The sequence below is a fragment of the Pan troglodytes genome, chromosome 11 (assembly GCF_028858775.2).
Source record: "Pan troglodytes isolate AG18354 chromosome 11, NHGRI_mPanTro3-v2.0_pri, whole genome shotgun sequence".
Classification (NCBI taxonomy): domain Eukaryota; kingdom Metazoa; phylum Chordata; class Mammalia; order Primates; family Hominidae; genus Pan; species Pan troglodytes.
In genome coordinates this window covers 96772667-96800347 of record NC_072409.2, presented here as the reverse complement: position 1 = coordinate 96800347, position 27681 = coordinate 96772667, and the positions used below count along the sequence as shown (strand labels likewise).

The 27681-nt window shown below is 45.8% G+C and overlaps 1 protein-coding gene across 2 annotated transcripts; it reads right to left on the bottom strand.

Annotated features, from left to right (window-relative positions):
- Positions 1-5018: 5018 nt before the first annotated feature.
- On the bottom strand, positions 5019-25017 carry PLIN2 (perilipin 2). Of its 2 annotated transcripts, NM_001280227.1 has the most exon segments (9): positions 5019-5377; positions 13021-13311; positions 14989-15123; positions 16319-16500; positions 17553-17838; positions 20205-20287; positions 22751-22946; positions 23034-23085; positions 24060-24163. In NM_001280227.1, coding segments are annotated over 8 exon segments (1338 nt in total). In that variant the 5' UTR covers positions 23064-23085; positions 24060-24163; the 3' UTR covers positions 5019-5242.
- Between the last annotated feature and the right edge of the window lie 2664 nt (positions 25018-27681).

Genomic DNA, 27681 nt, shown 5'->3' with positions numbered 1-27681 from the left:
TTTTTTTTTTTTTTTTTTTTTGAGACGGGGTTTCGCTCTTGTTGCTCAAGTTGGGGTGCAGTGACGCGATTTCGGCTCACTGCAACCTCCGCCTCCCGGGTTCAAGCGATTCTCCTGCCTCAGCCTCCCGAGTAGCTGGGATTAGCAGGTGTCCGCCACCACGCCCGGCTAATTTTTTTGTATTTTTAATGGAGACGGGGTTTCGCCATTTTGGCTGGCTGGTCTCGAACTCCTGACCTCAGGTTATCTGCCGGTCTTGGCCTCCCAAAGTGCTGGGATTACAGGCGTGAGCCACTGCGCCTGGCCGCCTGCAGTCCTCTTATTTTTTTTTTTTTTTTTTTTTTTTTTTTTTTTTTTTTTGAGACGGAGTCTAGCTCTGTCGCCCAGGCTGGAGTGCAGTGGCGCAATCTCGGCTCACTGCAAGCTCCGCCTCCCAGGTTCGCGCCATTCTCCTGCCTCAGCCTCCCGAGTAGCTGGGACTACAGGCTCCCACCACCACGCCGGGCTAATTTTTTGTATTTTTAGTAGAGACGGGGTTTCACCGTGTTAGCCAGGATGGTCTCGATCTCCTGACCTCGTGATCCGCCCGCCTCGGCCTCCCGAAGTGCTGGGATTATAGGCGTGAGCCACCGCACCCGGCCAGTCGTCTTAATTGACAGCTGTTGCCTACCACAAACCCCACTGACAACAGGGCCTGGAAGTGGATTGGGTAACCTGCTTTTAAGTCTCATTGCTACCTCTGGCAATGATTGTCTCCTGCCTCACTAAAATCACCTTAATAAAAGAGAGAGAGGCGGGGCAGAGTGGCTCACGCCTATAATCCCAGCACTTTGGGAGGCCAAGGTGGGCGGATCACCTGAGGTGGGGAGTTCGAGACCAGCCTGACCCACATGGAGAAACCCCGTCTCTACTAAAAATACAAAATTAGCCGGGCGTGGTAGCGCATGCCTGTAATCCCAGCTCAGCTACTCGGGAGGCTGAGGCAGAAGAATCGCTTGAACCCGGAAGGCAGACGTTGCAGTGAGCCAAGATCCTTCCACTGCATTCCAGCCTGGGCGACAAAGTGAGACTCTGTCTCAAAAAAAAAAAAAGAGGAGAGAGAGAGAGAAAGAAAGAAAGAAAAGCCACTAAGTTGCCCAGGCTGGGCTCGAACTCCTGGGCTCAAGCGATCTGCCCACCTTGACCTCCCAAGGAATGAGCCACCGTGCCCAGCCTAAAAGCACCTTTTGAAGTTTATGCTATGACCCATAGCTTTTCATTATGGAGGTCATCTGTAAGATCTCTGACTCCGTTCTGGTGGTGCACGCCTGTGGTCCAGCTGCTCAGAAGGCTGAGGTGGGAAAATCACGTGGGCCCTGGGAGGCTGAGGCTGCAGTAAGCTGTGATTGCACGACTGCACTTCAGCCTAGTGACAGAGCAAGACCCTTCTCAAAGCAAAAGAACAGCCACACAAAAAAAAAAAAATCTCTGACTCCTGTCGACAAAAAGAGTCAAAGTCTGTAAAATTGTTGCCGGAAAAAACAGAGTCCTGATCCAGACCCAAAGAGAAGGTTCTTGGATCTCGTGCAGGAAATAATTTGAGGTGAATCACAGAACACAATGAAGGAAGCAAGTTTATTGGAAACTACTCCGTTGAAGAGCGGAGCAACCTCAGAAAGCAGGCGGAGGAACACAAGGTCCTTTGTTACTGTCTCTGCTTGTAAGAAACTGTAAAGAGCTGTGATTAAACTTGGAATGCGCAGATGTGCTCACTAAAGGTAGGGCTATTGTGCTTTCAGAGACCATTAATCTTTCAACCTAAGCTTGCTCATTAACGTCATCTTTAAGTAAAGTGGGCTGCTCTTTAGAACATCTGGACATTCTGCAGGCTTAGTGGGAGATGTCCTGTATGGCCATAAATATTCTGTAATTATATTTGGTGGCCAGCTTAGAATGTGGCTATTTTTAAACCATAAGCATTAATTTTATAGGAGCCTTGTAAGTGCCTAGCTACTTTAAGATGGAGTCACTCTAGTCATGTTTTATTAAACCACAGGTCTGGTAAGCAGGGGTTCCTCTAACAGAATATTTAAAGAGGTTTATTCTGAGCCAAATATGAATGACCATGGCCTGAGGCACAGTCTCAAGGGTTCCTGAGAACATGTGCCCAAGATGGTGGGGCTATAGCTTTGTTTTATACAGTTTTAGGGAGACATAAGACATCAATCAATACACGTGACGTATACATTGGTTCTGTACAGAAAGGTGAGGCAACTCAAAGTGGTGGGTTCAGGTCACAGGTGGACTCAAAGATTTTCTGATTGGGGCGGATGCGATGGCTCACACCCGTAATCTCTACACTTTGGGAGGCCGAGGCAGACGGATCACTTGAGGTCAGGAGTTTGAGACCAGCCTGGCCAACATGGTGAAACCCCATCTCTACTAAATATACAAACATTAGCTGGGCATGGTGGTGCGCACCTGTAATCCCAGCTACTCGGGAGGCTGAGGCAGGAAAATCGCTTGAACCCGAGAGGCTGAGGTTGCAGTGAGCCGAGATCACACCACTGAACTCCAGCCTGGGCGACTGGGTGAGACTCTGTCTCAAAACAAAACAACAACAACAACAACAACAAAGATTTTATGATTGCCATTGGTTTAGAGTCAAGCTACTATCTAAAGACCTGGAATCCATAGAAAAGTTTCTAGGTCAAGATAAGTGGTTGTGGACCCCAGGGTTAGTATGAAGTCTCATAGGTGGCCACCCAAAAGTACTAGAAGCTGGATGTGGTGGCTCACACCTATAATCCCAACACTTTGGGAGGCTGAGGCTGTGGATTGCTTCAGCCCAGGAGGCAGAGGTTTCAGTGAGCCCACATCATGCCACTGCACACCAGCCTGGGCAACAGAGCAAGACCCTGTCTCAGAAAAAAAAAAAAATTTAGGCTAGACACAGCGGCTCACACCTGTAATCCTGCATTTTGAGAGGCCAAGGCAGGCAGATCACCTGAGGTCAAGAGTTCAAGACCAACCCAGCCAACATGGTGAAACCCCATCTCTACTAAAAAGACAAAAATTAGCCAGGCATGGTGGCAGACGCCTGTAGTCCCAGCTACTTGGGAGGCTGAGGCAGGAGAATCGCTTGAACCCAGGAGGCAGAGGTTGCAGTGAGCTGAGATCACATGCCACGCCACTGTACTCCAGCCTGGGTGACAGAGCAAGTATTGGATCCTCAGTTAATCTCTTCAGGATTGGGAGGGCCTGCCAGGGGAAAGATCTTCTTATTTATTTATGAGACGGAGTCTCACTCTATCGCCCAGGCTGGAGTGCAGTGGTGCCATCTCTGCTCAGTGCAACGTCTGCCACCTGGGTTCAAGTAATTCTTCTGCCTCGGCCTCCCAAGTAGCTGGGATTACAGGCATGCGCCACCATGCCCAGCTAATTTTTGTATTTTCAGTCGAGACGGGGTTTCACCGTGTTGGCCAGGCTGGTCTGGAACTCCAGACCTCAGGTGATCTGCCTGCCTCGGCCTCCCAAAGTGCTGAGATTACAGGCGTGAGCCACCAGCCAGCTTCTTTACAGATGTAGATTTCTCCCCATAAGCGACGACGTTGCAGGACCATTTCAAAATATAACAAAGAAACATATTTTGGGAAAAAATATTTTGATTTCCTTCTTTATCTGTCATGTGATGTTATGCCAGTCAGGTTGGAAAGTAAGCTGGGTTATATAGGCTTCAACAAAACCCATCTGATGAGATTTTTATGGCTTGTAGGACATGACTCCCCAAGTTCTGTAGATAGGAATTTGGACAAGAAAGAAAAAAGATCAGAGTTTAGTTCTCACTCACTAGGCCTCATTCTAAGATTTGGCAGCTAGGCGCAGTGGCTCATGCCTGTAATCCCAGCACTTTGGGAGGCCGAGGCAGGAGGATCACTTGAGGCCAAGAATTCCAGGCTAGGTTGGTATTCTTCTGCCTCAGCCTCCTGAGTAGCTGGGATTACAGGCGTCCACCACCACACCTGACAAATTTTTGTATTTTTAGTAGAGACAGGGTTTCACCATGTTGGCCAGGCTGGTCTGGAACTCCTGACCTCAAGTGATCTGCCCGCCTTGGCCTCCCAAAGTGTTGGGATTACAGACGTGAGCCACCGTGCCCAGCCTAATTTTTTAAGGTTTTTTGTTATACAGAGAAGGTCTTACCATATTGCCCACACTGGTCTGGAACTCCTGGGCTCAAGTGATTCTCCCACCTTGGCCTCCCAAAGTGCTGGGATTGTAAGTGTGAGCCACTGCCCCCGGATTGCCTCTACAGTTTACTCCCTTAACTAATACTTTTTTTTTTTTTTTTTTTTTGAGATGGAGTCTCACTCTGCCACCCAAACAGGAGGGCGGTGGTGTGATCTTGGCTCACTGCAACCTCTGTCTCCTGGGTTCAAGCAATTCTCCTGCCTCAGCCTCCTGAGTAGCTGGGATTACAGGCCTGTGCCACCACAGCCCGGCTAATTTTTTTTTTTTTTTTTTTTTTTTTGTATTTTTAGTAAAGACGGGGTTTCACCATGTTGGCCAGGCTGGTTTCAAACTCCTGACCTCAAGTGATCCACCCACCTTGGCCTCCCAAAGTGCTGGGATTACAGGCAACTAATACTTAATGCGGCTCTGTGCCAGGCACTGCTCTATGCTTTTCACAAATGTTAACTATTTAATCTTCATAGCAAACTTAGCCCTATTCCTGTTTTACTGATGAAAAAAATGAGGCATAGAGAAATTAAGTAACTTGCTGAAGGTCACACAGTAAGCAGCAGAGCCAGATTACAACCCAGAGTCTGAGCCCTTACCCATCATGCTATGCTTCCTCCCAGGTGACCTGCTTTTAGTCACATGCCCACCACTAGGCTAAGGGAAAGCAAAAACCTTGACCACTATACCCACTGAGACCTTCAAAAGAAGCATGAATGAATCATGGGAGACCAAAAGACAACAAATGTTCACTATACCAGCGGGAAAAAAAATCATGAAGTCAAGATTATACAGCCCAATTTTCATTATAAGTATTTCAGCAATTAAACTTTAATTATATTAAATGATATATGACACAGAACTAGGATCTCTTACAAAAGTTTAGATCAGAGTGTCATTGCAATTAAGCCCAATGTAGCCAAAAAATAGATTAACACTCTTCAAAGTCACAGGAATAAAAACAGGAAGTTTAATGTAATACAAATTGCGTATTCAACCAAAAGGGGTATTTTGTTGTTGTTAGTTATTCAACATCTTGCCCTGAGAGGACAGGGCCATTAGCATGTGAATGATTTGATCCGTTCTCCTCTTCCAAAGCTATAATATCTGGAATTTCATCAGTCTCAGATGTCAAGTCTATGGTGGTGAAATCAAACACCTGTAAAAGAAGAATCTTGGATATTGAAACAAACACCGATGAAGTGAGTTGTCAGGTCCATCTGAGCTCATGGAGACTTTAGTGCATGTAGGTGAACCTTGCTTTGTCCATAGCTGTGCTTTTTGAAAAGATGTTTGTGGTCTTATTCCTGCAATTCCCTCATACTATAAAAGCACTAAGGAAACCTTTTAAAAAGGAAACTAACTAGTGGTGGAACCTAGTCAATGAAGCTTTTTAAAAAAATACCAGATATAAAGCATTTTTTGTTATTCAACTATTAATCTATTACTTTCTTAAAAACAATAATACCCCACTTTTCCATAAGCAAGTGTCTAGGCAAATGTTTAGCAACTGAGGAAACAAAAGGTCTTTTTATGGTTGAAACAGCCATCACAAAACCCTACCTCTTCCCTGCACAGGAAAGCCTTTAGGGACAAGAAACTCTATCAAATTTTATTTTATATACAATTTCGATAAGCTAGGTAACGTTTCTTAGCAAACAACAGATTAAAACAAGAAAATTAAGGCCAGCTGCAGTGGCTCACGCCTGTAATCCCAGCCCTTTGGGAGGCCGAGATGGGAGGATCACGAGGTTGGGAGATCGAGACCATCCTGGCTAACACAGTGGAACGCTGTCTCTACTAAAAATACAAAAAGTTAGCCAGGCGTGGTGGCATGCCCCTGTAGCCCCAGTTACTCAGGAGGCTGAGGCAGGAGAATCACTTGAATCCAGGAGCAGTGAGCCGAGGTTCACCACCACTCCAGCCTGGGCGACAGAGCGAGACTCTGTCTGAAAAAAAAAAAAAAAGAAAGAAAAGAAAAAAAATTAATAACATATAACATATTACCAAAGGCTAGAATCTTGATAGTGGAGGAAAAAATGTAGCTGATTACCTAACAGAGGAAAAAGAGCTAACAGCAACAAAAATCCCTCAAAAAGACCGGATGCGGTGGCTCACGCCTGTAATCCCAACACTTTGGCAGGTGGATCATGAGGTCAGGAGTTCGAGACCAGCCTGGCCAACATGGTGAAACCCCATCTCTACTAATAATACAAAAATTAGCCGGGTATAGTGGCAGATGACTGTAATCCCAGCTACTCGGGAGGCTGAGGCAGGAGAATTACTTGAACCCAGGAGGCAGAGGTTGCAGTGAGCCAAGATTGCACCATTGCACTCTAGCCTGGGTAACAGAGCAAGACACTGTCTACAGGGAAAAAAAAAAAATCCCTCAAAAAATAGAAGGAAAGAGGGAAATTGGGGAGTTACTGTGGGTTTTTTTGTTTTGTTTTGTTTTAGATGGAGTTTCACTCTGTCCCCCAGGTTGGAGTGCAGTGGCGTAATCTCAGCTGTCTGCAACCTCAGCCTCCCAGGTTCAACTGATTCTCCTACCTCAGTTTCCCGAGTAACTGGGATTACAGGCGTGCGCTGCAACCATGCCTGGCTAATTTTTGTATTTTTTAGTAGCGATGGGGTTTCACCATGTTGGCCAGGCTGGTCTCGAACTCCTGACCCCAAGTGGTCCACCCTCCTTGGCTTCCCAAAATGTTGGGATTACAGGCGTGAGCCACTGCACCCAGCCTGGAGTTATTGTTTAATAGGTACAGAATTTGTGCTTAAGATGAATATAACGGTGATGGTTGTATAACATTGTGAATGTGCTTAATGCCACATAATTGTACACTTAAAAATTGAAAAAATGGAAATTTTGACATTGGATTTCTTTTTGTTTTGTTTGTTTGTTTGTTTTGAGATGGAGTCTCATTGTCACCCAGGCTGGAGTGCAGTGGTGCGAACTCGGTTCACTACAACCTCCACCTCCCAGGTTCAAGTGATTCTCCTGCCTCAGCCACCCAAGTACCTGGTATTACAGGCGTGTGCCACCACACCCGGCTAATTTTTGTATTTTTAGTAGAGATGGGATTTCACCATGTTGGCAAGGCTGGTCTTGAACTCCTGACCTCAGGTGATCCACCCACCTTGGCCTCCCAAAGTGCTGGGATTACAGGCATGAGCTACCGTGCCCAGCCAGCTCTACTATCTTTTATATGGCACTCTCAAATGGCACTTTCATAAAATCTGTACCAGCTAAAAACCTAGAAAGTATATTATGTATCAAGACTAGGCTCCCTTGTGAGATTCAAAGCCTTTCATTATATTATATTTCATATTATATCTCTAATCTGCAGGCCCAGTTTAAGCAAGAAAAACATGAGAAGAATCTCAGGCAATTCTGTCTACCTCCCACTGCAAACATTTTCCCCTCGACTGCCTTCCTATCACTTCAGTTAGTCATCTTACTGACAATCTTAACAATTTTTTTTTTTTTTGAGACGGAGTCTCGCTCTGTCGCCCAAGCTGGAGTGCAGTGATGCCATCTTGGCTCACTGCAACCTTCGCCTCCCAGGTTCAAGCAATTCTCATGCCTCAGTAGCTTGAATTACAGGAGCGAGCCACAATGCCCAGCTAATTTTTGTATCTTTAGTAAAGACGAGGTTTCACCATGTTGGCCAGGCTGCCGTTGAACTCCTGGCCTCAAGTGATCTGCCGACTCGGCCTCCCAAAGTGCTAGGATTACAGGCATGAGCCACCGCACCTGGGCAATTTTTACAATTAAAGATGTATTGTGTTAATCAGCAGTTTCATCTGTCAAATTCAACGAAGTATAGGCTGCCTGCCTCTCACCACCAATTAAGAGTATAATTTTCTAATTCAGTCTTTTCCTTCTGAGCACTCTATTCCTGACTCTCAGCTTAGGATGGTTAGTTAGAAGTCCTTAACCCTCACCAGTCCTAAAAATATGACCTGGGACTAGCCCAGTGAGGGTCAAATTGACGCCATTTTTTTTTTCAGGAGTTAATAATTTCTAAAACTAAGGTTTTAGAAGTTCAGTTCTAAAGAAGTTCATTTTGGGGTGGAGGGAGTGGGGTAGCATCAGAATCTCAAAAGGTAACCAAGAAAGATACCATAAAACAAGTCTTTGGCTTAAGCTGACCTGTAGCCCTATATCTTACATAAACCAAATTTTAGCTTTTTCCTTTTCACTTCATTAGTTGTTTTTTTTCCGCAGCCTTGAACTCCTGGGCTCAAGCAATCTTCCTGTCCCAGCCACCTGAGAAACTGAGACTATAGGTGCATACCACTAGGCCCAGTTTCATTAGTTCTTTAATACCTATAACTGCCTTATCAAAGTGGATGTATTTTCCTAACCATGAGCTGGTATTATATACTCACACCTTGAACTGCCAAGTTAAAGATACTACATGTCACTGTCCCACAGATGATGTCCCCATGCCTCTAGCGCAAATTTAAAAAACACACCCCCATCCTCAACACTCACTTCCATCTGTTGAGGCAACATTAACTTAATAGATGAGAAAACTAAGGCTCAGAGATTAATGGCCAATGCATCATATTCCTTTGCATTTTTGCATAGGACAAACTAGAAAGACTATGTTATCATTACAGGCAAAGGAAAAAACATTCTTGAACACTCCCTGAGGCACACCATGCCAGGTTTCATGCAGTCAAATGTTTACGAACCTGCCATGGTTACATACTATGTTAGCCTTAGTCAGTATTTTCCCTCAAAAGAACTGTTTTCTGGAGGAAAAAAAGTCTGTAAAACCAAAATTTTCTGCCAGTTTATGCAACAATGAAGCTGCAAGATGTGAGAACACAGGCCAGGTTCAGTAGCTCATGCCTGGAATCGCAGCACTTTGGCAGGCCGAGGTGAGTGGATCACTTGAGCTCAGGAGTTTGAGACCAGCCTGGGCAACATGGTGAAACCCCATCTTTACAAAAATACAAAAATTAGCCAGGTGTGATTGTGCATGCCTATGGTCCCAGATACTCAGGACACTGAGGAGGGAGAATCGATTGAGCCTGGGAGGCGAAGCTTGCAGTGAGCCAATCACACCACTGCACTATTGCCTGAGCAACAGAGCAAGAGCCCATCTCAAAAAAAAAAAAAAAAAAAAAAAATGCCAGAACACCATAAATCCTGAGACATGTTGACAAATGAATGAAATGCATGTAGACACAAACTTGAAACACAAAGACAGCAAAACCATGACCAACGTGCACAGCTCACAGCAAAAAGCAAGGGCTGCTGGTGCTCTTCTAGAAGCTAAGGATGTTCTACATTTTATTCTGCCCCTGCTCAGGAAGAAGAGCTTTGAGACCTCTCTCCTTTTCATAAGCTATTCAGTAACGACTACAATTCTTTTTTTTTTTTTTAATTTGTACTAAAGTAACACACTATAACTCTTATAATAGGGAAACACAAAGGTGTATGTTCAGGATAAGAAAGCATGTGTGGCCAGGCGTGGTGGCTCACGCCTGTAATCCCAGCATTTTGGGAGGCCGAAGCAGGCAGATCACTTGAGGTCAGGAGTTCGAGACCAGCCTGGCCAATGTGGTGAAACCCCATCTCTACTAAAAAGACAAAAACTAGCCAGGCATGGTGGTGCACGCCTATACTTGGGAGGCTGAGGGTAGGAGAATAGCTTGAACCTGGGAGGTGGAGGTTGCAGTGAGCTGAGACCACACCATCACACTCCAGCCTGGACAACAGAGCAAGACTCTGCCTCAAAAAAAAAAAAAAATTAAGAGGCAGAGGCCTAGAAAATGCCAGTCACTGGGAACAGGAAGGCAAGTGAGTGACTAGGCTCTGTCCTGGAAACCCATAAATCACAAAAGTCCATCCTTCCCAGAAACCAGAAGCTCCTTATCTGCAAAACAAATCCTAGGGATTTCCCACCTACCCTCCAACTCAACTCACCTGTTTACTGATTTCTGGAGTTACAATGAGAAGAAAAAATTTGTAACTTGATAAAAACCTTTTTTTTTTTTTTTTTTTTTTTTGAGACAGGGTCTGTCACCCAGGCAGGAGTGCAGTGTCACAATCTCGGCTCACTGCAACCTTCACCTGCCTTGGTTCAGGGGATTCTTGTGCCTCAGCCCCCAAGTAGCTGGGGTTACAGGTGCATACAGCCATGCCCGGCTAATTTTTGTGGGGTTTTTTGTTGTTGTTATTTTTGGTTTTTTTTTTTTTTTTGAGATGGAGTCTCGCCCTGTCGCTGGACAGGCTGGAGTGCAAAGGCGCAATCTCAGTTCACTGCAACCTCCACCTCCAGGGTTCAAACGACTCTCCTGCCTCAGCCTCCCGAGGAGCTGGGATTACAGGTGCACGCCCCCATGCCCAGCTAATTTTTGTATTTTTAGTAGAGACAAGGTTTACCATGTTGGCCAGGCTGGCCACTGTTGGCCTCTCCTGACCTCTTGATCCGCCAGCCTCAGCCTCCCAACGTGCTGGGATTACAGGCCGTGAGCTACCACGCCCGGCCTAATTTTTATGTTTTTAGTAGAGACTGGGTTTTGCCCTGTTGGCCAGGCTGGTCTCAAACTCCTGACCTCAAGTGATCTGTCCACCTCGGCCTCCCAAAGTGCTGGGATTACAGGCATGAGTCACCGTGCCTGGTCGATAAAAAACTTTAATAGACTCACTCACACCAAAGGAACATGTAAAGTTATGTGCCGCTTCCTTGTTTTCATGGAGAGAAAGGGGTGAACCAGGACAGAAAGAGACTAATGTGAGTTAGACTTCCCAGTTCTGCTGAGGGCAGCCCTGCTTACCTTTTAGCAGGGACAGCCAGAAGCATGTAGCTCTATTTCACACTTTTTTTTTTTTTTAAGACAGAGTCTCACTCTGTTGCTCAGGTTGGAGTGCAGTGGCGCAATCTTGGCTCACTGCAGCCTCCACCTCCCAGACGCAGGGGATTCTCCTTGCCCAGCCTCCAAGTAGCTGGGATTATAGGCGTGCACCACCAGGCCAGGCTAATTTTTGTATTTTTTGTAGAGAAAGGGTTTCACGTTGTTGGTCAGGGTGGTGTCGAATCCCTGACCTCAGGTGATCTGCCTGCCTCGGCCTCCCAAAGTGCTGGGATTACAGGTATGAGCCACAGCGCCTGGCCTATTTCACAAGTTCTGAGACTCACTTTTAAAAACTAGTTTGACATATTTCATCTGTGTGACAAGGAGATTCAGGATGGTTCCTAAATAACCAATGTTGAATGGACTAGAAGTCTGAATACCATAGGCAGAAGGTAAGAAGAACCTTTTTCTACAGGGGGCTTAAAGTCTTTTTACTTCTAATTAGTCTCACATGGTCTTCTATACGTATGTCCCCAACAACAACTGAGGTTAGTGACTTTTTCCCAAAATGACAACACAGTAAGTTAAGTCCAACTAAGGCTGGACACTGAAGAATCTCCCTTTAGGACTCACGCTTTAACTGGTTCCCTGGCAAGAAATGCCCAATGCCTTTACATGATGCTGATTTAAACAATCACTTACTTCCTTTCAGCTCTGATTCCTTTTCAGTGAGGTAGTCAGACATGACTAGGCCCTTTTACTGGTTTAAAAACCCACTCACAGGGGTCCAGTAAGTTGGCAAACAAAGAGGGCCAACTGTCACCTAGTAAAATTTGAATATGCACATTAGCTTTTAATTTGTTTTAAATCTGTTATCAAGCATCCTATTTTTTTTAATCTGTTATCAAGCATCCTATTTTCTTTTCTTTTTTCTTTTTTTTTTTTTTTTTTTTTTTGAGATGGAGTCTTGCTCTTTCGCCCAGGCCAGAGTGCAGTGGCGCTATCTCGGCTCACTGCAAGCTCCGCCTCCCGGGTTCACGCCATTCTCCTGCCTCAGCCTCCTGAGTAGCTGGGACTACAGGCACCCGCCACGGTGCCCGGCTAATTTTTTGTATTTTTAGTAGAGATGGGGTTTCACCGTGTTCGCCAGGATGGTCTCGATCTCCTGACCTCGTGATCCGCCCACCTCAGCCTCCCAAAGTGCTGGGGTTACAGGCGTGAGCCACAGCACCCGGCCAAGCATCCCATTTTTAACATTAGCCTTCCAATGTTCTCACTCTGCCAAACTCCCCAACAGGCCAATTGAAACTCATGTATGTATAATAACTCTGTCATGCAGGTTAAGCAGCTCTACGAAAGCAACACACAAAGCATATGGAACAAACAGCATGTAACTGGTCTATCCTGCATTGAATTTTATTGAATTCAAAGGTAGTATTCCTATTTGAGAAATGAAAAACTAAAATCAAGTTTTACAAGCAAGCATCATGAGATAAAGCAGTGAAGAGGCCTTTTCAGATCACACCAGAGCAGACACCAGTTTCTACCCCAGCCCACATGAAGATGTTTTTATTCAATACAAACAGTAACAGAGGCAACACAATGGCCATAGAATGAGAACATAAGTGCATTTGAATTTTTTCTGAGTTCTGGCTATAGGCTCTGACAAGCCTATCATTCTTTTCTTACCAGGTGAACAGAAATCATCTGCTAATGCCAGAAACTTTAAAGCTCTTAATTCAGCTGGAAACAACTACAATTGAGGGCCTTTATACTAGCTACTTGCTTCCCAATTTAGGGTTGCCTAGCAAGTTAATTTCAACATAACAAAAGGTGTCATCTGTCTGGCCACAGCATGCACTAGTGATAGGGGCAGGTTTAATGAGTTTTGTGCTCAGATCGCTGGGTCTCCTGGCTGCTCTTGTCCATCTCTGCACCTTGGTCCTGAGCATTCTGAGACTCAGTCAGCTGAGGATAAAAGGGACCTACCAGCCAGTTGAGGGGCGTGTTGTTAACAAGATAATCCATCACGTCATCTAAAGATTCCTTCATTTTCTGCAGCTGCCCCTTGCTAGAAGTGAGGAGGCCGTCAGACACTTCTTTAAAGGAGGCAGCATTGCGGAACACTGAGTAGATGTCGCCTGCCATCACCCCCATGTGCTTGGCCTGATCTTGGATGTTCTGCGGTACACCTTGGATGTTGGACAGGAGTGTGTGGCACGTGGTCTGGAGCTGCTGAGTCAGGTTGCGGGCAATTGCAAGAGTACGTGACTCAATGTGCTAAAAATAAAACTTAAAATTAGCAGTGGATCCAATAGTGCTATGTAGAAATTAGTTCAATGACAGTAAGCTGGTTATGTGTCCACCACATATGTGGATTCTTTGGCTTTTAAAAATCCTCATTACAATGCCGAGTGCAGCAGTATTATTCACATTTCATAGATATGAATATAAGCTTAGAGTTTAAGTAGATGGCTTCAGTTAACAACTGGAAAACAGCTGGGTAGGGATTCGAACTAGTGCCTGAGTCTCCAAAATTCATCATCTTAAACTGAAGAAACATATTAGGTAGGGGAGACCCAAAAGAATGGAAATATACTTCATGTTAGTAGTGTAATGTATATATTCCCTCCTCAAATAAAATGACAAGACATGAACGAACAGTTCATATTGACTTCAGAGCTTTTGGGACACAACCACTTTCTAGGACTATAAGAGGATATTTCTTTTCCCTTCCTTCCTCCCTGCTTCCCTTCCTTTTTCTTCTTTCTTTCTTTATTTCTTCTTTCTTTCTTTTCTTTTCTTTCTTTCTTTCTGAGACAGGGTCTCAGTCTGTTGCCCAGGCTGGAGGACACTGGCACAATCATGGCTCACTGCAGACCCGACCTCTCGGGCTTAGGTGATCCTCCCACCTCAGCCTCTCGAGCAACTAGGACTACAGGTGCACACCACCACACCCTGCTAATTTTTGTATTTTTTGTAGAGATGGGGTTTCACAGTTGCCCAAGCTGGTCCTGAATTCCTGGTCTCAAGTGATCTGCCTGCCTTGGCCTCCCAAAATGCTGAGATTACAGGTGTGAGCCATTGCACCCAGCCAAGATGCTATGTCTTCCCTCTGGAACCTTGGTCACCTTATTGCCCTTTCACCTAGTTTATTCACCCATTAGTTCTCAGCTTACCATTCATCTCTTCCAGAAAGCAATGTGACTCAACTACCCCCACTCCAAGGCTGCCTGAGATAGTCTTCCCATATGTTTTCTTTTTTTTTTTTTTTGAGACAGAGTCTTACTCTGTTGCCCAGGCTGGAGTGCAGTAGCATGATCTCGGCTCATGGCAACCTCTGCCTCCCAGGTTCAAGCTATTCTCCTGCCTCAGCTGCCCGAGCAGCTGGGACTACAGGCACGTGCCACCATGCCTGGCTCATTTTTTGTATTTTTAGTAGAGACAGGGTTTCACCATGTTGGCCAGGATGGTCTCGATCTCCTGACCTTGTGATCTACCCGCCTCGGCCTCCCAAAGTGTTGGGATTACAGGCGTGAGCCATCGCGCCCGGCCAATAGTACCTGTATTTATGCCGTTAAACAACAACTGGACTTGGCTACTCTGAGTGTACTGCCTATGAGATAGCCCTCTTCTGCAAGGAGCATTAAAAAGGCACAATAGGACAGCATGGCTGGCTGTATCCCCTGTTAGTCTGTACCCATTATGAGGGCAAGGCCTGTGTTTCTCATTTAGTTGTATCTCACTTGGGGCATATGTATACTCATAGGTTGTTAGATAAAATTATTCGCTGCCTAGTTTTGCTTTTCTGCCACATAACTAGCCACCTATGTACATGGTATTGTTCAACCTTTTGATAGAGAAGAGTATTCTAAGACATAGTATGGAAAAATTGAAATGAAAAGTCTGATAAGAATTTCTTCAGCAACCAGCAAATGACCGTCCCAGTCATCTTACCTCAGCACAGTGGGACTCATCAGTATCATCATATCCAATGCTCCTTTTCCACTCTACCCACGAGAGGTAGAGCTTATCCTGAGCATCCTGAATTTTCTGATTGGCACTATATACATTCTTCCTGGCAAATTCAATCTAGACACATTGAAACAAAACAAAGGAACATACAAGTCAGATATTCACGTTAGCCTGTTTGCAGATGTATGATGTAAATCAGGCAACATAAAAACTAAGAATTTCCTGGAGTTGAATAAGATCTATTCCTGCTATCATTATTATTTATTATCAATATGTATAAATTAACCAAGCAGTAGTAGCTCTTTACTGCCTCTATTTAACTATTAAATCACTGACTCCACATTTACTTCCAGTTTAGCACAGGTAAAGCAACTAAAAAACTACAAAAAAATTTTTTTTGAGTCTCACTCTGTCACCCAGGCTGAAGTACAGTGGCGCGATCACAGCTCACTGAACCTCCGTCTCGTGCCTTAGCCTACCGAGTAGCTGGGATTACAGGCATACGCCACCATGCCCAGCTAATTTTTGTATTTTTAGTAGAGACAGGATTTCACCTTGTTGGCCAGACTGGTCTCGAACTACTGACCTCAGGTGATCCAACCACCTTGCCCTCCTAAAGTGCTGGGATTATAGGCATGAGCCACCACGCCCAGCCAGCAACTAAAATTTAATGTGTACATGAGTAAAGGATAAGTTAGAATTACAAAACAGAAAGGAATTTGACCTTCCTCTTCCCTGTTGCCAACCACTATTTCCCCTTCTAAGAAGAAATGGTTTTCTCATGGCAGTACAGAATGGTACATACTGTTCTTTAACTTGGAAACCTTTAATGGCTACACAGTAGTCTATTGTGATATATCAATTTAATTAGTCCTGTTAGTGGATGTGCATTGTTATAGTCTCTTGCAACTTTAAACAAATATACACATCTGTAAGATAAAAAGTAAAACAGCTCCAAGTGTAGGTATGCTTGTAACTTTACTAAAACTGTCTCTTGGATCAGTCCCTTAGAGCAAGAGCTGCACAAGTGTGGTTCTTTCTCTACACCGTTGCCAACAGCCACATTTCCCATGTGGCAGGACAAGAGAGATGTCAGTATTTGACCCCTCAGAGCGAGATTAGCATTGCTTCCTATATTTCAACTAGTTATACTTCCTTTTTCTGTGAGCTGTCTTCATATTCTTTGTCCAGTTTTCTATTGGGTTGTTCGTCAACTAAGAATGAAATTCTTGGATTTTGTGATTACATTTAATTCTTGATCCTAGAGATAAATGAACCCACTTCAGATACCTTAAAATAAAGTTTTACTCACCAGGTGAACAGTAGAATCGAGCTGAGAAATGGTCTGTTGGCTTTTTTGCTTAGCTTCTTTAACCCTGCTGAGAGCCTGCTGGTAGGCACGGGAGCGAAGCTTGGTAGACAGGGATCCCAGTCTAACATAATAACTTGGCTTCTGAACCAGATCAAATCCTTCAACTTTTTTTGCTTCTTTTTCTGAAGTTAGAAATAAGAGACAAAAAAACTTAAGGGATCACAGTGACAAGTGATAAGGCCTGGACTCTAACCTGGGTCTTGACTTTCTTACTTCTACCCAATCACTTAGCAATCATGCAGTCATTTTTCCAAGACTGCTCACGTCTGCTGCTGGACTTGACTACCCTGAACATATTACTGTATCTGATACACACTGCATGCATCTACACGTTTCTCCCACTAGAGTAAACTGCTTTTTTTTTTTTTTGGAAACAGGTCTTGCTCTGTTGCCCAGGCTGGAGTACAGTGGCACAATTTTGGCTCACTGCAGCCTCAACCTCCCGAGCTCAACTGATCCTCTCACCTCAGCCTCCTGAGTAGCTAGGACTCTAGGAACAAGCCACCATGCCCAGCTAATTTTTGTGTTTTTTAGGGTTTCGCCATGTTGCCCAGGCTAATCTCAAACTCCTGAACTCAAGCGATCTGCCTGTCTTAGCCTCCCAAAGTGCTGGGATTGTAGGCATGCATGCACCATTGCGCCCAGCCTAGAGTGAACTTGAGCGGCATGGTACCTGGCACACATTACCTAATGATGATTCTTTGTAATGAGGATTTTATAAAGCAATCCATTAAAGACTATCCATTTACAGAAAATATTTTTCAAGGCCAATTTTTGCTAAAGTTTCAAAACTTACTACGTACGATTCAATGTGAACTTTATGATTGCTTTAGGAAGGAAAATCTATAGAGGCAAAAAGATTAGTGGTTGCTCACATCTGTAATCCCAGCACTTTGGGAGGTCAAGGCAGGTGGATCGTTTGAGCCCAGGAGTTCGAGATCAGCCTGGGCAACATAGTGAGATCCCATCTCTATAAAATTAAATTAAATTAAAAAGGACTGACTGCAAACAGGCATGAGGATCTTTTGGGGTAGCAGAAGTGTTCTAAAACTGGATTGCGGTGATGCTTGCACAACTGTGTAAATTTAGACTAAAGATGAGAGTATATATGTCAATGAAGCTGTTTAAGAAAGATTTAATATAAAACAGTATTTCAAGATAAAATTCCAGTTACCTAGTTCTTCCTCAGTGAGAGGGAGGTACTGTTCTACCAACAGCTCTGATTTGGTGAGTGCACTTTCTACGCCACTGCTCACGAGCTGCATCATCCGACTCCCCAAGACTGTGTTAATGCTGCCACTGACCACAGACTTGGTCTTCTCCACACTGCCAGTCACCGCCCCTTTGGTCTTGTCCATCACCCCTGTGATCGTGCTGGCCACAGAATCCTTGGCCTCAGTCACAGTAGTCGTCACAGCATCTTTTGCCCCAGTCACAGCACCTTTGGCATTGGCAACAATCTGTAAGTAGAAAAGCAGATCCCTTGGCTGGTGAGAAAAATGAGCATAAGGACATACCTAAGGTCTTAACTAAGGCAGCACAGCTGAAGAGTTAAAGAAGCAATCTAGTCCTCTCACTCTAGCTTTAGGTCTTGGGCAAGTCACTAAGAGTTGATGAGCTTGAATTTCCCTATCAAGTATATCTGCCCTACCTGCCAATCCTTGGGAATTGCTGGAGGAGCAAATGAAGTAAACAGATATGAAATTTGTCTGTTTGCCAAGGCTGCAGTGAGCCATGATTGTGCCACTGCACTCAGCCTGGGTGACAGAGCAAGACCCTGTCTCAAAAAAAAAAAAAAAAAAAAAAAAAAAAAAAGAAGAAGAAAAAAGAAAAAAAAAGAAAAGAAAAGAAGGTAAGTTATATAGCTTATTCCAAAGTCACACAAATCCAGAGAGGAAACTGAAGATCAAACTATACCTGGCCCTCGGGGTGTTATTAGTATGCAGTTATTATACATGGCAGGGCATGGTGGCTCATGCCTGTAATGCCAGCACTTTGCAAAGCTGAGTCGGTTGGATCACCTGAGGTTAGGAGTTCGAGACCAGCCTGACCAACATGGTGAAACCCCGTCTCTACTAAATACAAAAAATTAGTTGGGCGTGGTGGCACATGCCTGTAACCCCAGCTACTTGGGAGACTGAGGCAGAAGAATCACTTGAACCCCAGAGGTGGAGGTTGCAGTGAGCCAAAATTGTACCATTACACTACAGCCTGGGCAACAAGAGCAAAACTCTGTCTCAAAAACAAACAAACAATGACAAAAAAAATTAGCTGGGTGTGGCGGGGCGTGCCTGTGAACCCAGCTACTGGGGAGGCTGAAGCAGGACAACTGCTTGAACCCAGGAGGAAGAGACAGCAGTGAGCCGAGATTGTGCCACTGCACTCCAGCCCGGGCGACAGAGCAAGACTCTGTCTCAAAAAAAAAAAAAAAAAAAAAAGAACACAAGTTACCAACATTTAAAGAAAATATCCGAAATGGAAAATAACTCTCACCATTAGCACAGTCTCAAGCAATGTAAGTGAAAAATTTAAAAGATTTGCACAAGCATTCTAAAGGCTATACACTAAACTTACCTATAGTTGTGTACCACATAATATTTTGGTCAGCGATGGACCACTATTCAATGATAGTCCCATAAGATTATAATGGACTGCCCTGTAACAGGTATACTGTTTTTTTTTCACTGTACCTTTTCTAGTTTAGATACACAAATACTTATCATTGTGTTACAGTAGTCAGTGTAGTCATGCTGTGCAGGTTTGTAGCCTAGAAGCAAGCAACAGGCTGTATACCATATAGCCTAGGTATATAGCAGGCTATACACCATATAGCCTAGGTATATAGCAGGCTATACACCATATAGCCTAGGTATATAGCAGGCTATACACCATATAGCCTAGGTATATAGCAGGCTATACCACAAGTCCCTAACCCCCGGGCCATGGACCATTACCAGTCCATTACCAGTCAGAGGCGGCATTAGATTCTCATAGGAGACCTAACCCTAACCCTCTTGTGAACTGTGCATGTGCATGCTCCTTATGAGAATCTAATGATACATATAGTGCACTTGAATCATCCCAAAAACACCACCCACCCCCTGCTAGTCCATGGAAAAACTGTCTTCCATGGAACCAGTTCCTGGTGCCATAAAGCTTGGGGACCACTGGGCTCTACCATCTAGGTTGGTGTGAGCATACTCTGTGATGTTCACACAATGGCAAAATCACCTAATGTGCATTTCTCAAAATATATTCCCATCACTAAGTGACAGATGACTGTATTTAGATTATGAAAAGACACAGAGCTATATTTTTCCCTAACTGGTATCCTTTTGTGCCATTCTGTATTCTTAATTTGAAACAAAATTTTAGGACATTATCTGAACCAAAGGATCACCAGGACAGACAAGCCTATCATTTTTGTCAACACTGGCTAGCTATCCCATATGGATGGTAGTTCCTGGCAGCATTGTACAAGCCAGGTGAGAAAAGGTTATATATATCACGTCTGCATTTATTTAATACCACAAGACAATCAGTTACTTGAGACAGCAATTTCATTTATAGGAGCAAAGACACAAACTGATAGACAACACACTAAAAGTTTTCTAATCCAAAGGAGGCTAGTTCTTCTCTGCTTCGTAGATACAACTTGACAACAGTTCAGGAAGTAAGGAAGTGGCCATTATTTTTCAAACATACATCCAGATCCAGGTTGGGAAAACAAGTATTTGCCTGTTTGTGATATGTACAGCTTGTTTTAACAGATAGAAGATGAAAACATGTGAAGTGTCAAGTCTCAGCACTTTTGTCCCAAGCTCACCTGAGTTGATGGCTGATTCAGAATAGGCAGTCTCTCCTCAATCCTGTCTAGCCCCTTACAGGCATAGGTATTGGCAACTGCAACTAGAATCACAAATGGGAAAATGTTAATGTAGTACTACAGGTATAGAATGAACACACATTTCCATAGGCCTTATAAAAAATGGCAATAATGGGCTGGGCGCGGTGGCTCACGCCTGTAATCCCAGCACTTTGGGAGGCTGAGGCAGGCGGATCACGAGGTCAAGAGATTGAGACCATCCTGGCCAACATGGTGAAACCCCGTCTCTACTAAAAATACAAAAATTAGCTGGGCGTGATGGTGTGCGCCTGTAGTCCCAGCTACTCAGGAGGCTGAGGCAGGAGAATCGCTTGAACTCAGGAAGCAGGGGTTCCAGTGAGCCAAGATGCATCATTGCACTCCAGCCTGGGTGACAGAGCAAGACTCCATCTCAAAAAAAAAAAAAAAAGGCAAGAATGTTGATCTTATACAACAGAAGGCATTGCCTGGTTTATCTAGTTCTGACAGGAAGAGGCCTGGCAAGTTGCTGGCAACTCTCTTCTAAAGGTAAGGAAATATGGGGGTGTGAGGGAGGAGCAGGCAGAGGCAGTGACAGGCCAAACAGGAAGCTGGCTCTGAAGCTTCTTCCTTATCAACTGGCCCCTAATGTTAATGCCAAGAGTAGCCGGGCTTTCCCTGAACTGTCATTCAGAGAATAAGGTATCTGGAAACGCTCTCAAAATCGGCATTCCCATGCTAGTTTAATCCCTACCTACGCTTACTTCAGCACAGGTCAGTGTATTTGGGGTCCTCAGGAGGAAAGAGTATGCCAAGACCACCCTGGATCTCCCTAACAAGGGAGATTTTAGTGTGAGCTTCCCGCTAAGAATACCAAACCAAGTACTAGTACCAAATTCATTTAGGAAGTAGCAGAGTTGGAATGGCTGGTCTCTAAAGGCTCCTTATAATCCTAAAAGTCCCTGGCTTAACCATTTGAAAGAATGATTTAAATCTTTATTCAAAAGCAGTTCATGATGTGGAGAAATTGGAGCCTCCATACAGTGTTGGTGGGAATGTAAAATGGTACAGCTGATTTGGAAAACAGTCTGGCAGCTCCTCAAAAGCTTAAACAGTTATTATATAACCCAGCAATTCCACTCCTGGATATATACCAAAAAAACCTGAAAACATGTCCACACAAAAACTTGTATACAAATGTTCACAGAAGCATTATACATAATCTCCAAAAGTAGAACGAACCCAAACATCCATCAGTTGAAGAATGAATAAATATTGTCTGTCTAGACAGTAAATTACTATTCAACAATAAAAAGAGATGCAGTACTGATATGATGTGACAAGACAGATTAACTTTGAAAACATTATGCTTAATGAAAGAAGCCAATCACAAAAAAACCCACACATTTTATGATTTCGTTTATAAGAAATATCCAGCATAGGCAAATCTATAAAGACAAAGTAGATTAGTAGCTGCCTCAGGGTGGTTGTTAGGAAATGGGGAGTGACTACTAAGTATGAGAGTATGAGATTTCTCATGGAGTATGAGATTTCTGTTCTTTATTTTGGTAAAATATACATAACAAATTTCACCATTTCAACCATTTTTAACTGTGCAATTCAGTGGCATTAAGTCCATTTACAACATTATACAACCATCACCACTATCCATTTCTAAAACTCATTCATGGCCAGGCATGGTGGCTCACACCTGTAGTCCTAGCACTTTGGGAGGCCGAGGCGGGCGGATCACCTGGGGTCAGGAGTTCCTGACCAGCCTGGCCAACACGGCAAAACCCTGTCTCTACTAAAAATACAAAATTAGCCGGGCATGGTGGTGTATGCCTGTAATCCCAACTACTCAGGGAGCTGAGGCAGGACAATCACCTGAGCCCGAGAGGCAGAGACTGCAGTGAGCAGTCTCAAGTTCCAGGCCTCAAGCGATCCTCCCATCTAGACCTCCCAAAGTGCTAGGATTACAGGTGCAGGCCACCGTGCCCATCCTCTGGGGGATTTTTAATTAAAGGATCATAAACATCTGCCAAAGCTATGAAACAGGCCTTCTGTGGACAGGCGCGGTGGCTCACGCCTGTAATCCCAGCACTTTGGGAGGCAGAGGTGGGTGGATCACAAAGTCAGGAGTTAAGCCTGGCCAATATTGTGAAACCGCGTCTCTACTAAAAATACAAAAATTAGCTGGGCATGGTGGTGGGAGCCTGTAGTCCCAGCTACTCGGGAGGCTGAGGCAGGAGAATCACTTGAACCCAGCAGACAGAGGTTGCAGTGAGCCAAGATTGCGCCACTGAACTCCAGCCTGAGTGATAGAGTGAGACTCCATCTCAAAAAAAAAAAGGAAAGAAAAGAAAAGAAACAGTCCTCTTACGGTAATGAGGGTCACCTGAAAGTTTCTAGGTAAAGGCAGTGTATGCCCCAGGAAGGGCTGAGGAGTTCCAGATGTTACTGCTGTGAGCTCAGGGGCTCGCCACTGACCAGTCCCTTGACTTGCATCTTGAAAAATCAGAACTCACTTTGCGGCTCTAGCTTCTGGATGATGGGCAGAGCACTGGTCATGGCCACGGAGGTGATGGTCTTCACACCGTTCTCTGCCATCTCACACACAGACTTCAGGTAGGGATACTGGTCCTTTGTATTGAGATAGGCTGAGGACATGAGGTCATACGTGGAGCTCACCAAGGGCAGGTTGACCACCCGAGTCACCACACTCTGCAATCAAAGTAGGGAGGGTATGCTTATTAATCTATCAAAACACAAAAGGAGAGAAAGTAGACAAAGGCTACTCAAAATTCATACCGGTTGTGGATCAACTGCAACGGATGCCATTTTTCTTCCTGGAGAAAGAAATCTGCAGAAAAGAGACTTATTTCAGAACACTGGGATAAGACTCTCCCAAATTCATTCCCCAACCCAAGCAAATGCTGATTACAAGTGGAGAAAAATGCAGGGTGAGCTCCGGGTAGTCTTCTGCACTTCTTTCCTCTCTCCAGCTCTCCAGGTCCCCCTCCTGAAAGAGCCACACCCACACAACCCCACTCCCTCTTTTGAGGCAAAGTTTCAGAGCTTATGTGTAAACTTGCAATACTCAGGAGGGAGAAGTAAAGTTGTTGACATACTTCTCTTGTTTCTCCGAGTATCTGTTAACAAAAATGCTAGCCAAGCCGGGCGCGGTGGCTCACGCCTGTAATCCCAGCACTTTGGGAGGCCGAGGGGGGTGGACTGCTTGATGTCAGGAGTTCAAGACCAGCCTGACCAACGTGGTGAAACCCCGTCTCTTCTAAAAATACAAAAATTAGACGGGCGTGGTGGCGGGCGCCTGTTATCCCGGCTGCTCTGGAGGCTGAGGCAGGAGAATCGCTTGAACCCGGGAGGCGGAGGTTGCAGTGAGCCTAGATGGCGTCACGGCACTCCAGCCTGGGCGACAGAGCGAGACTCCGTCAAAAAAAAAATGCGGTTTTCTAACGCGTTTCCCTTTCGATAATGTCCCTTCGACAAATATTAATTGTTTTCCCACAACCACCCAAGCAGGCCAAGGGACATTCGATAGCAATCGCCCTAAATCTGTTGGCAGGAAAGAAGCCTCAACGCACAAAGGCAAGGGTCGAAAGCGCGGGTTCAGGAGACCGCCCCTACCCAGCCAGGACCTGGAAGCCGCGAGGCGAGCGGGGGGTCTCGGACCATCACCCCCGCGTCCCGTCCACCTTTGAGCCCCGCGGGGAGCAGAGCAGCGGTCCCAAAGCCCTGGGGAGCCCCCCACCCCAACTGGGCGCCGCTGGGGGCCCGGGACCTGTTCGCTGGGGCACCCACTGGGCGCGCACTCACCGACGGACTGCAGCGAAAGGCGAAGAGCAGGCGCGTCCCGAAGACGACTCCGGCTGCCACGACCCGGTCAAAGCGTGGGGCCCGCGGGCGCCCGGGCTATAAACCCCGCCTCGCCGCCCCTCCCCAAGCCTCCGCAGCACGTGACCCGCGGCAGCACGCCCTGTCCTAAGCCCGAGTGTCACCCTCGGGCACGTCCCGGCGCCCTCCCCCAACGACGGCCCTCCTAGAGGGGTGGGGGCCCGGTCGGGGTGAGAGGGTGTGCTGCCTGGGCGAGGGGCCCCGCCACGGGGAGAGGAGGCTGTCGGGAGCCGGGCGGGGGCCCGGCCTGGGGAGGCTGGGAGTTGGAGGTAGCCCTGCCTGGAGTCGGGGCGCTGCCTGGAGTCGGGGCGCTGCCTGGGGTCGGGGCGCTGCCTGGGGTCGGGGCGCTGCCTGGGGTCGGGGTCCTGCCTGGGGTCGGGGTCCTGAGAGGCCCGGGGCAAATGGGGATGGCGCCCAGGCCGGCTTTGGGGTTTTGAAAAATGCAAACAAATTCACACCAACTTTTGAACGGCGTTAGTCCTCAGAATAGAACTCTAAAAATGGAAGCGATGGCTCACGCCTGTAATCACAACACTTTGGGATGCTGAGGCGAGAGGATCTGCCGAGCCTAGGAGTTCGAGACTAGCCTGGCGAAGATTTTTATTTTATTTTAAAAAATAGCCCAGCGTGGTGTCGTGCGCCTGTGGCCCCAGCTACCTGCGAGGCTAAGATGGGAGGATCGCTTGAGCCTGGGAGGTCGAGGCTGCAGTGAGCCGAGATCGCGTGGCGCTGCACAATGGCTTCTACGCTGTTATTTTTAGCGAAGTAATAACTTTTAAAAGTTTTGTGGCGGCTGGGCGCGGTGGCTCACGCCTGTAATCCTAGCACTTTGGGAGGCCGAGGCGAGCGAGGCCTGGCCAACATGGCGAAACCCCGTCTCTCTCAAAATACAAAGAAAGCAGCCCAGCGTGGTGGCGCGCGCCTGTAGTCCCAGCTAGTCCCGGCTGTTTAGCGGGGTTGGGGGCAGGTGGGTGGGTGGCTGAGGTGAAAGAATCTTGAGCCCAGGTGGTCGAGGCTGCAATGAGTCGAGATCGCGCCACTGTACCACTGCACCCCAGCCTGAGTGACTGAGACCCTGTCTAAAAAAAAAAAAAGAAAAAAGAAAAAGAAAACAAAAAACTTAACCCCAGATCACTCCAGAATGACACCTGCCTAGGGTTATGTGACATAGGCAACTTTATACGTGCAGGGTTATGCATTGTTTTTCAAAGACAACTTAAAACGTCATCTGAGTCCCAGTTGTGTTTTTTTGTTGTTGTTGTTTTGTTTGTTTCTTGTGTAAAACGCACAGATTTGGAACGAGATTATTTGAGCAGACAAGTTGCGCCAGCGCCCGAGGCCAGATAGGGCTCGTGGGACTTCTTCCCCCGTGAGTGGCGGGGGATTTCCAGATGAAGCTGTCCGGCCTCGGCCCCCACTCCCCCCCCGCCCCCGACACAGCTCGCAGGGAGGATACAGCAGAGAGGAGGGTTGGGAGGTGGGAAGGGAGCAGGCGCTGGCGCCGCGGGTCCGCCCCCTGAGAAGCCCACAGCGTTGGAGTCCCTGGCTCCAGCCAGGAGGGACTGGCTTTGTGAAGCTTTGGAGTTGAAACTGTAGGAAGCTCTCAGAGACTTTTACCCCAATTTGTTTTCATTTTCTGTTGTTGTTGGTGGTGGTGGTTTTTTTTGTTTTGTTTTGTTTTTGAGACGGAGTCTCGCTCTGTCGCCAGGCTGGAGTGCAGTGGCGCGATCTTGGCTCACTGCAACCCCAGCCTCCCGGGTTCAAGTGATTCTCTTGCCTCAGCCTCCCGAGTAGCTGGGACTACAAGTGCGGGCCACCACGCCCAGCTAATTTTTGTATTTTTAGTAGAGACGGGGTTTCACCATGTTGGCCAGGATGGTCTCGATCGCTTGACCTCGTGATCCGCCCCCCTTGGCCTCCCAAAGTGCTGGGATTACAGGCGTGAGCCACCGCACCCGGTCTAACCCAATTTCTTAACCAATCTTGCATGCACACAGATACTGTTGATCATATTTAAAGCTCCAAACGGACCCATTAAAATGGTATCCCTTATACCATTATACCTGCATACATAATAGTACTTACTTAGCAAGAAAAATTAAAGTATTTTTACCCCTCCTCCCCACATGTAATTCAAAATAAAATACTAAGCCATAAATACTGAACCATAAAATGTTATGAAGTCCAAAAATGTTCTGGTTTGGGTTTTTTCCTATGTTGCCATCTTCAGTGTTTTAAGTAATTAAATTATTATGTTTTTCTTTTCTTTTTCGTGTTCCGGCGCTGTTTGTTCCCTAAGCAAATGTTTGCTCTGCTTACTGATAATCCATCCCTGCTCTAATGACCTCTTATTTTGCATCAGAAGACTCTCGCCCTTTCACCTACAAAATGCCTCCATCTTTTCCTTTTTTGTTTTAAACCTGTGAGTCATTTCCTCACTTAAGGCTGAGCAAGCTTCTTTTTGCTTTTATTTGCCTGTGAAGCAGAGGGCCCCAGGGAATAATTTTGGGAACAAGAGACTCTTCAAGCCCACAAAGGATGAAGCACATCAAATTCTGCATCCCCAACTGTTTTTCAGCTTCGTGAGTCTGAGAACATGAAACCAGTGGCAAGAATAACACCCAAGGTGAGATGTGTAGTGAAGGAAACCAAAAAATTTTACCCCAAAATATACTTCTTTCACATATTTTGAGATATGGCTGTTCAGAGGACCTGCAGGCGGAAGTAGTCCTACGAAGCTGTTTGTGTGTGTGTGTGTGTGTGTGTGTGTGTGTGTGTGTGTGTGTGAGAGGCTTGCAATATACAGAGAAAATCTGCATTGATGCAGCCAGGTGCTCTCTGAGGTTTTCCCTTGTCCAGATATAGAAAGGTTAATGGACAGTCTGACACCTTTAAAGGTCTGAAAGAAACATCAACCATCTATTCTTTCCAATGGCTACTACCTGTGAGGTTTCATCTACATCAGCGGTCCCCAACCTTTTTGGCATCAGGGATAGGTTTCATGGAAGACAATTTTTCCATGGACCAGGGCAGGGGGATGGTTTTCAGGATGAAACTGTTCCACCTTAAATCATCAGGCATTAGATTCTCATAAGGAGCTGCAACCTAGATCCCTTGCATGTGCAGTTCACAACAGTGTTCTTGCTCCTAAGAGAACCTAATACCAGCTGCTGACCTGACAAGAGGCAGAGCTCAGGCGGTATTGCTCACTCACCCGCCACTCACCTCTTGCTGTGCGGCCCTATTCCTAACAGGAATGTAAATGGCCACAATGTAAATGGCCCAAAGTTTGAGGACCCCAATCTACATAATGAAATGACTTTTGCTAGCCAAGTTTCCATTTCTGTCTTGCCACTAAATCCTGATTTACCACCATTCTCTGAGCCCCCAAACTTTCTGTAACCTCAGGAGGGGTATATAAGCTTCTGAGCCCACTGAGAGGTGGAGTAATTACTCTGTGGTTCCCCCACATGCCCAATAATACATTTACGTCTTTTTATAATAATACATGTATATCTTTTGCCCTGTTAATTTGCTTTCCGCC

Coding starts and splice junctions, on each gene's coding strand:
- PLIN2 (XM_009456248.4), bottom strand. CDS start 23,063: ATGGCATCCGTTGCAGTTGATCCACAACCG. Junction 17,839..20,204: donor TGAATCAGCCATCAACTCAG/GTGAGCTTGGGA, acceptor TTCTACTTACAG/ATTGTTGCCAATGCCAAAGG. Junction 15,124..16,318: donor TCGATTCTACTGTTCACCTG/GTGAGTAAAACT, acceptor CAATGTGTCTAG/ATTGAATTTGCCAGGAAGAA.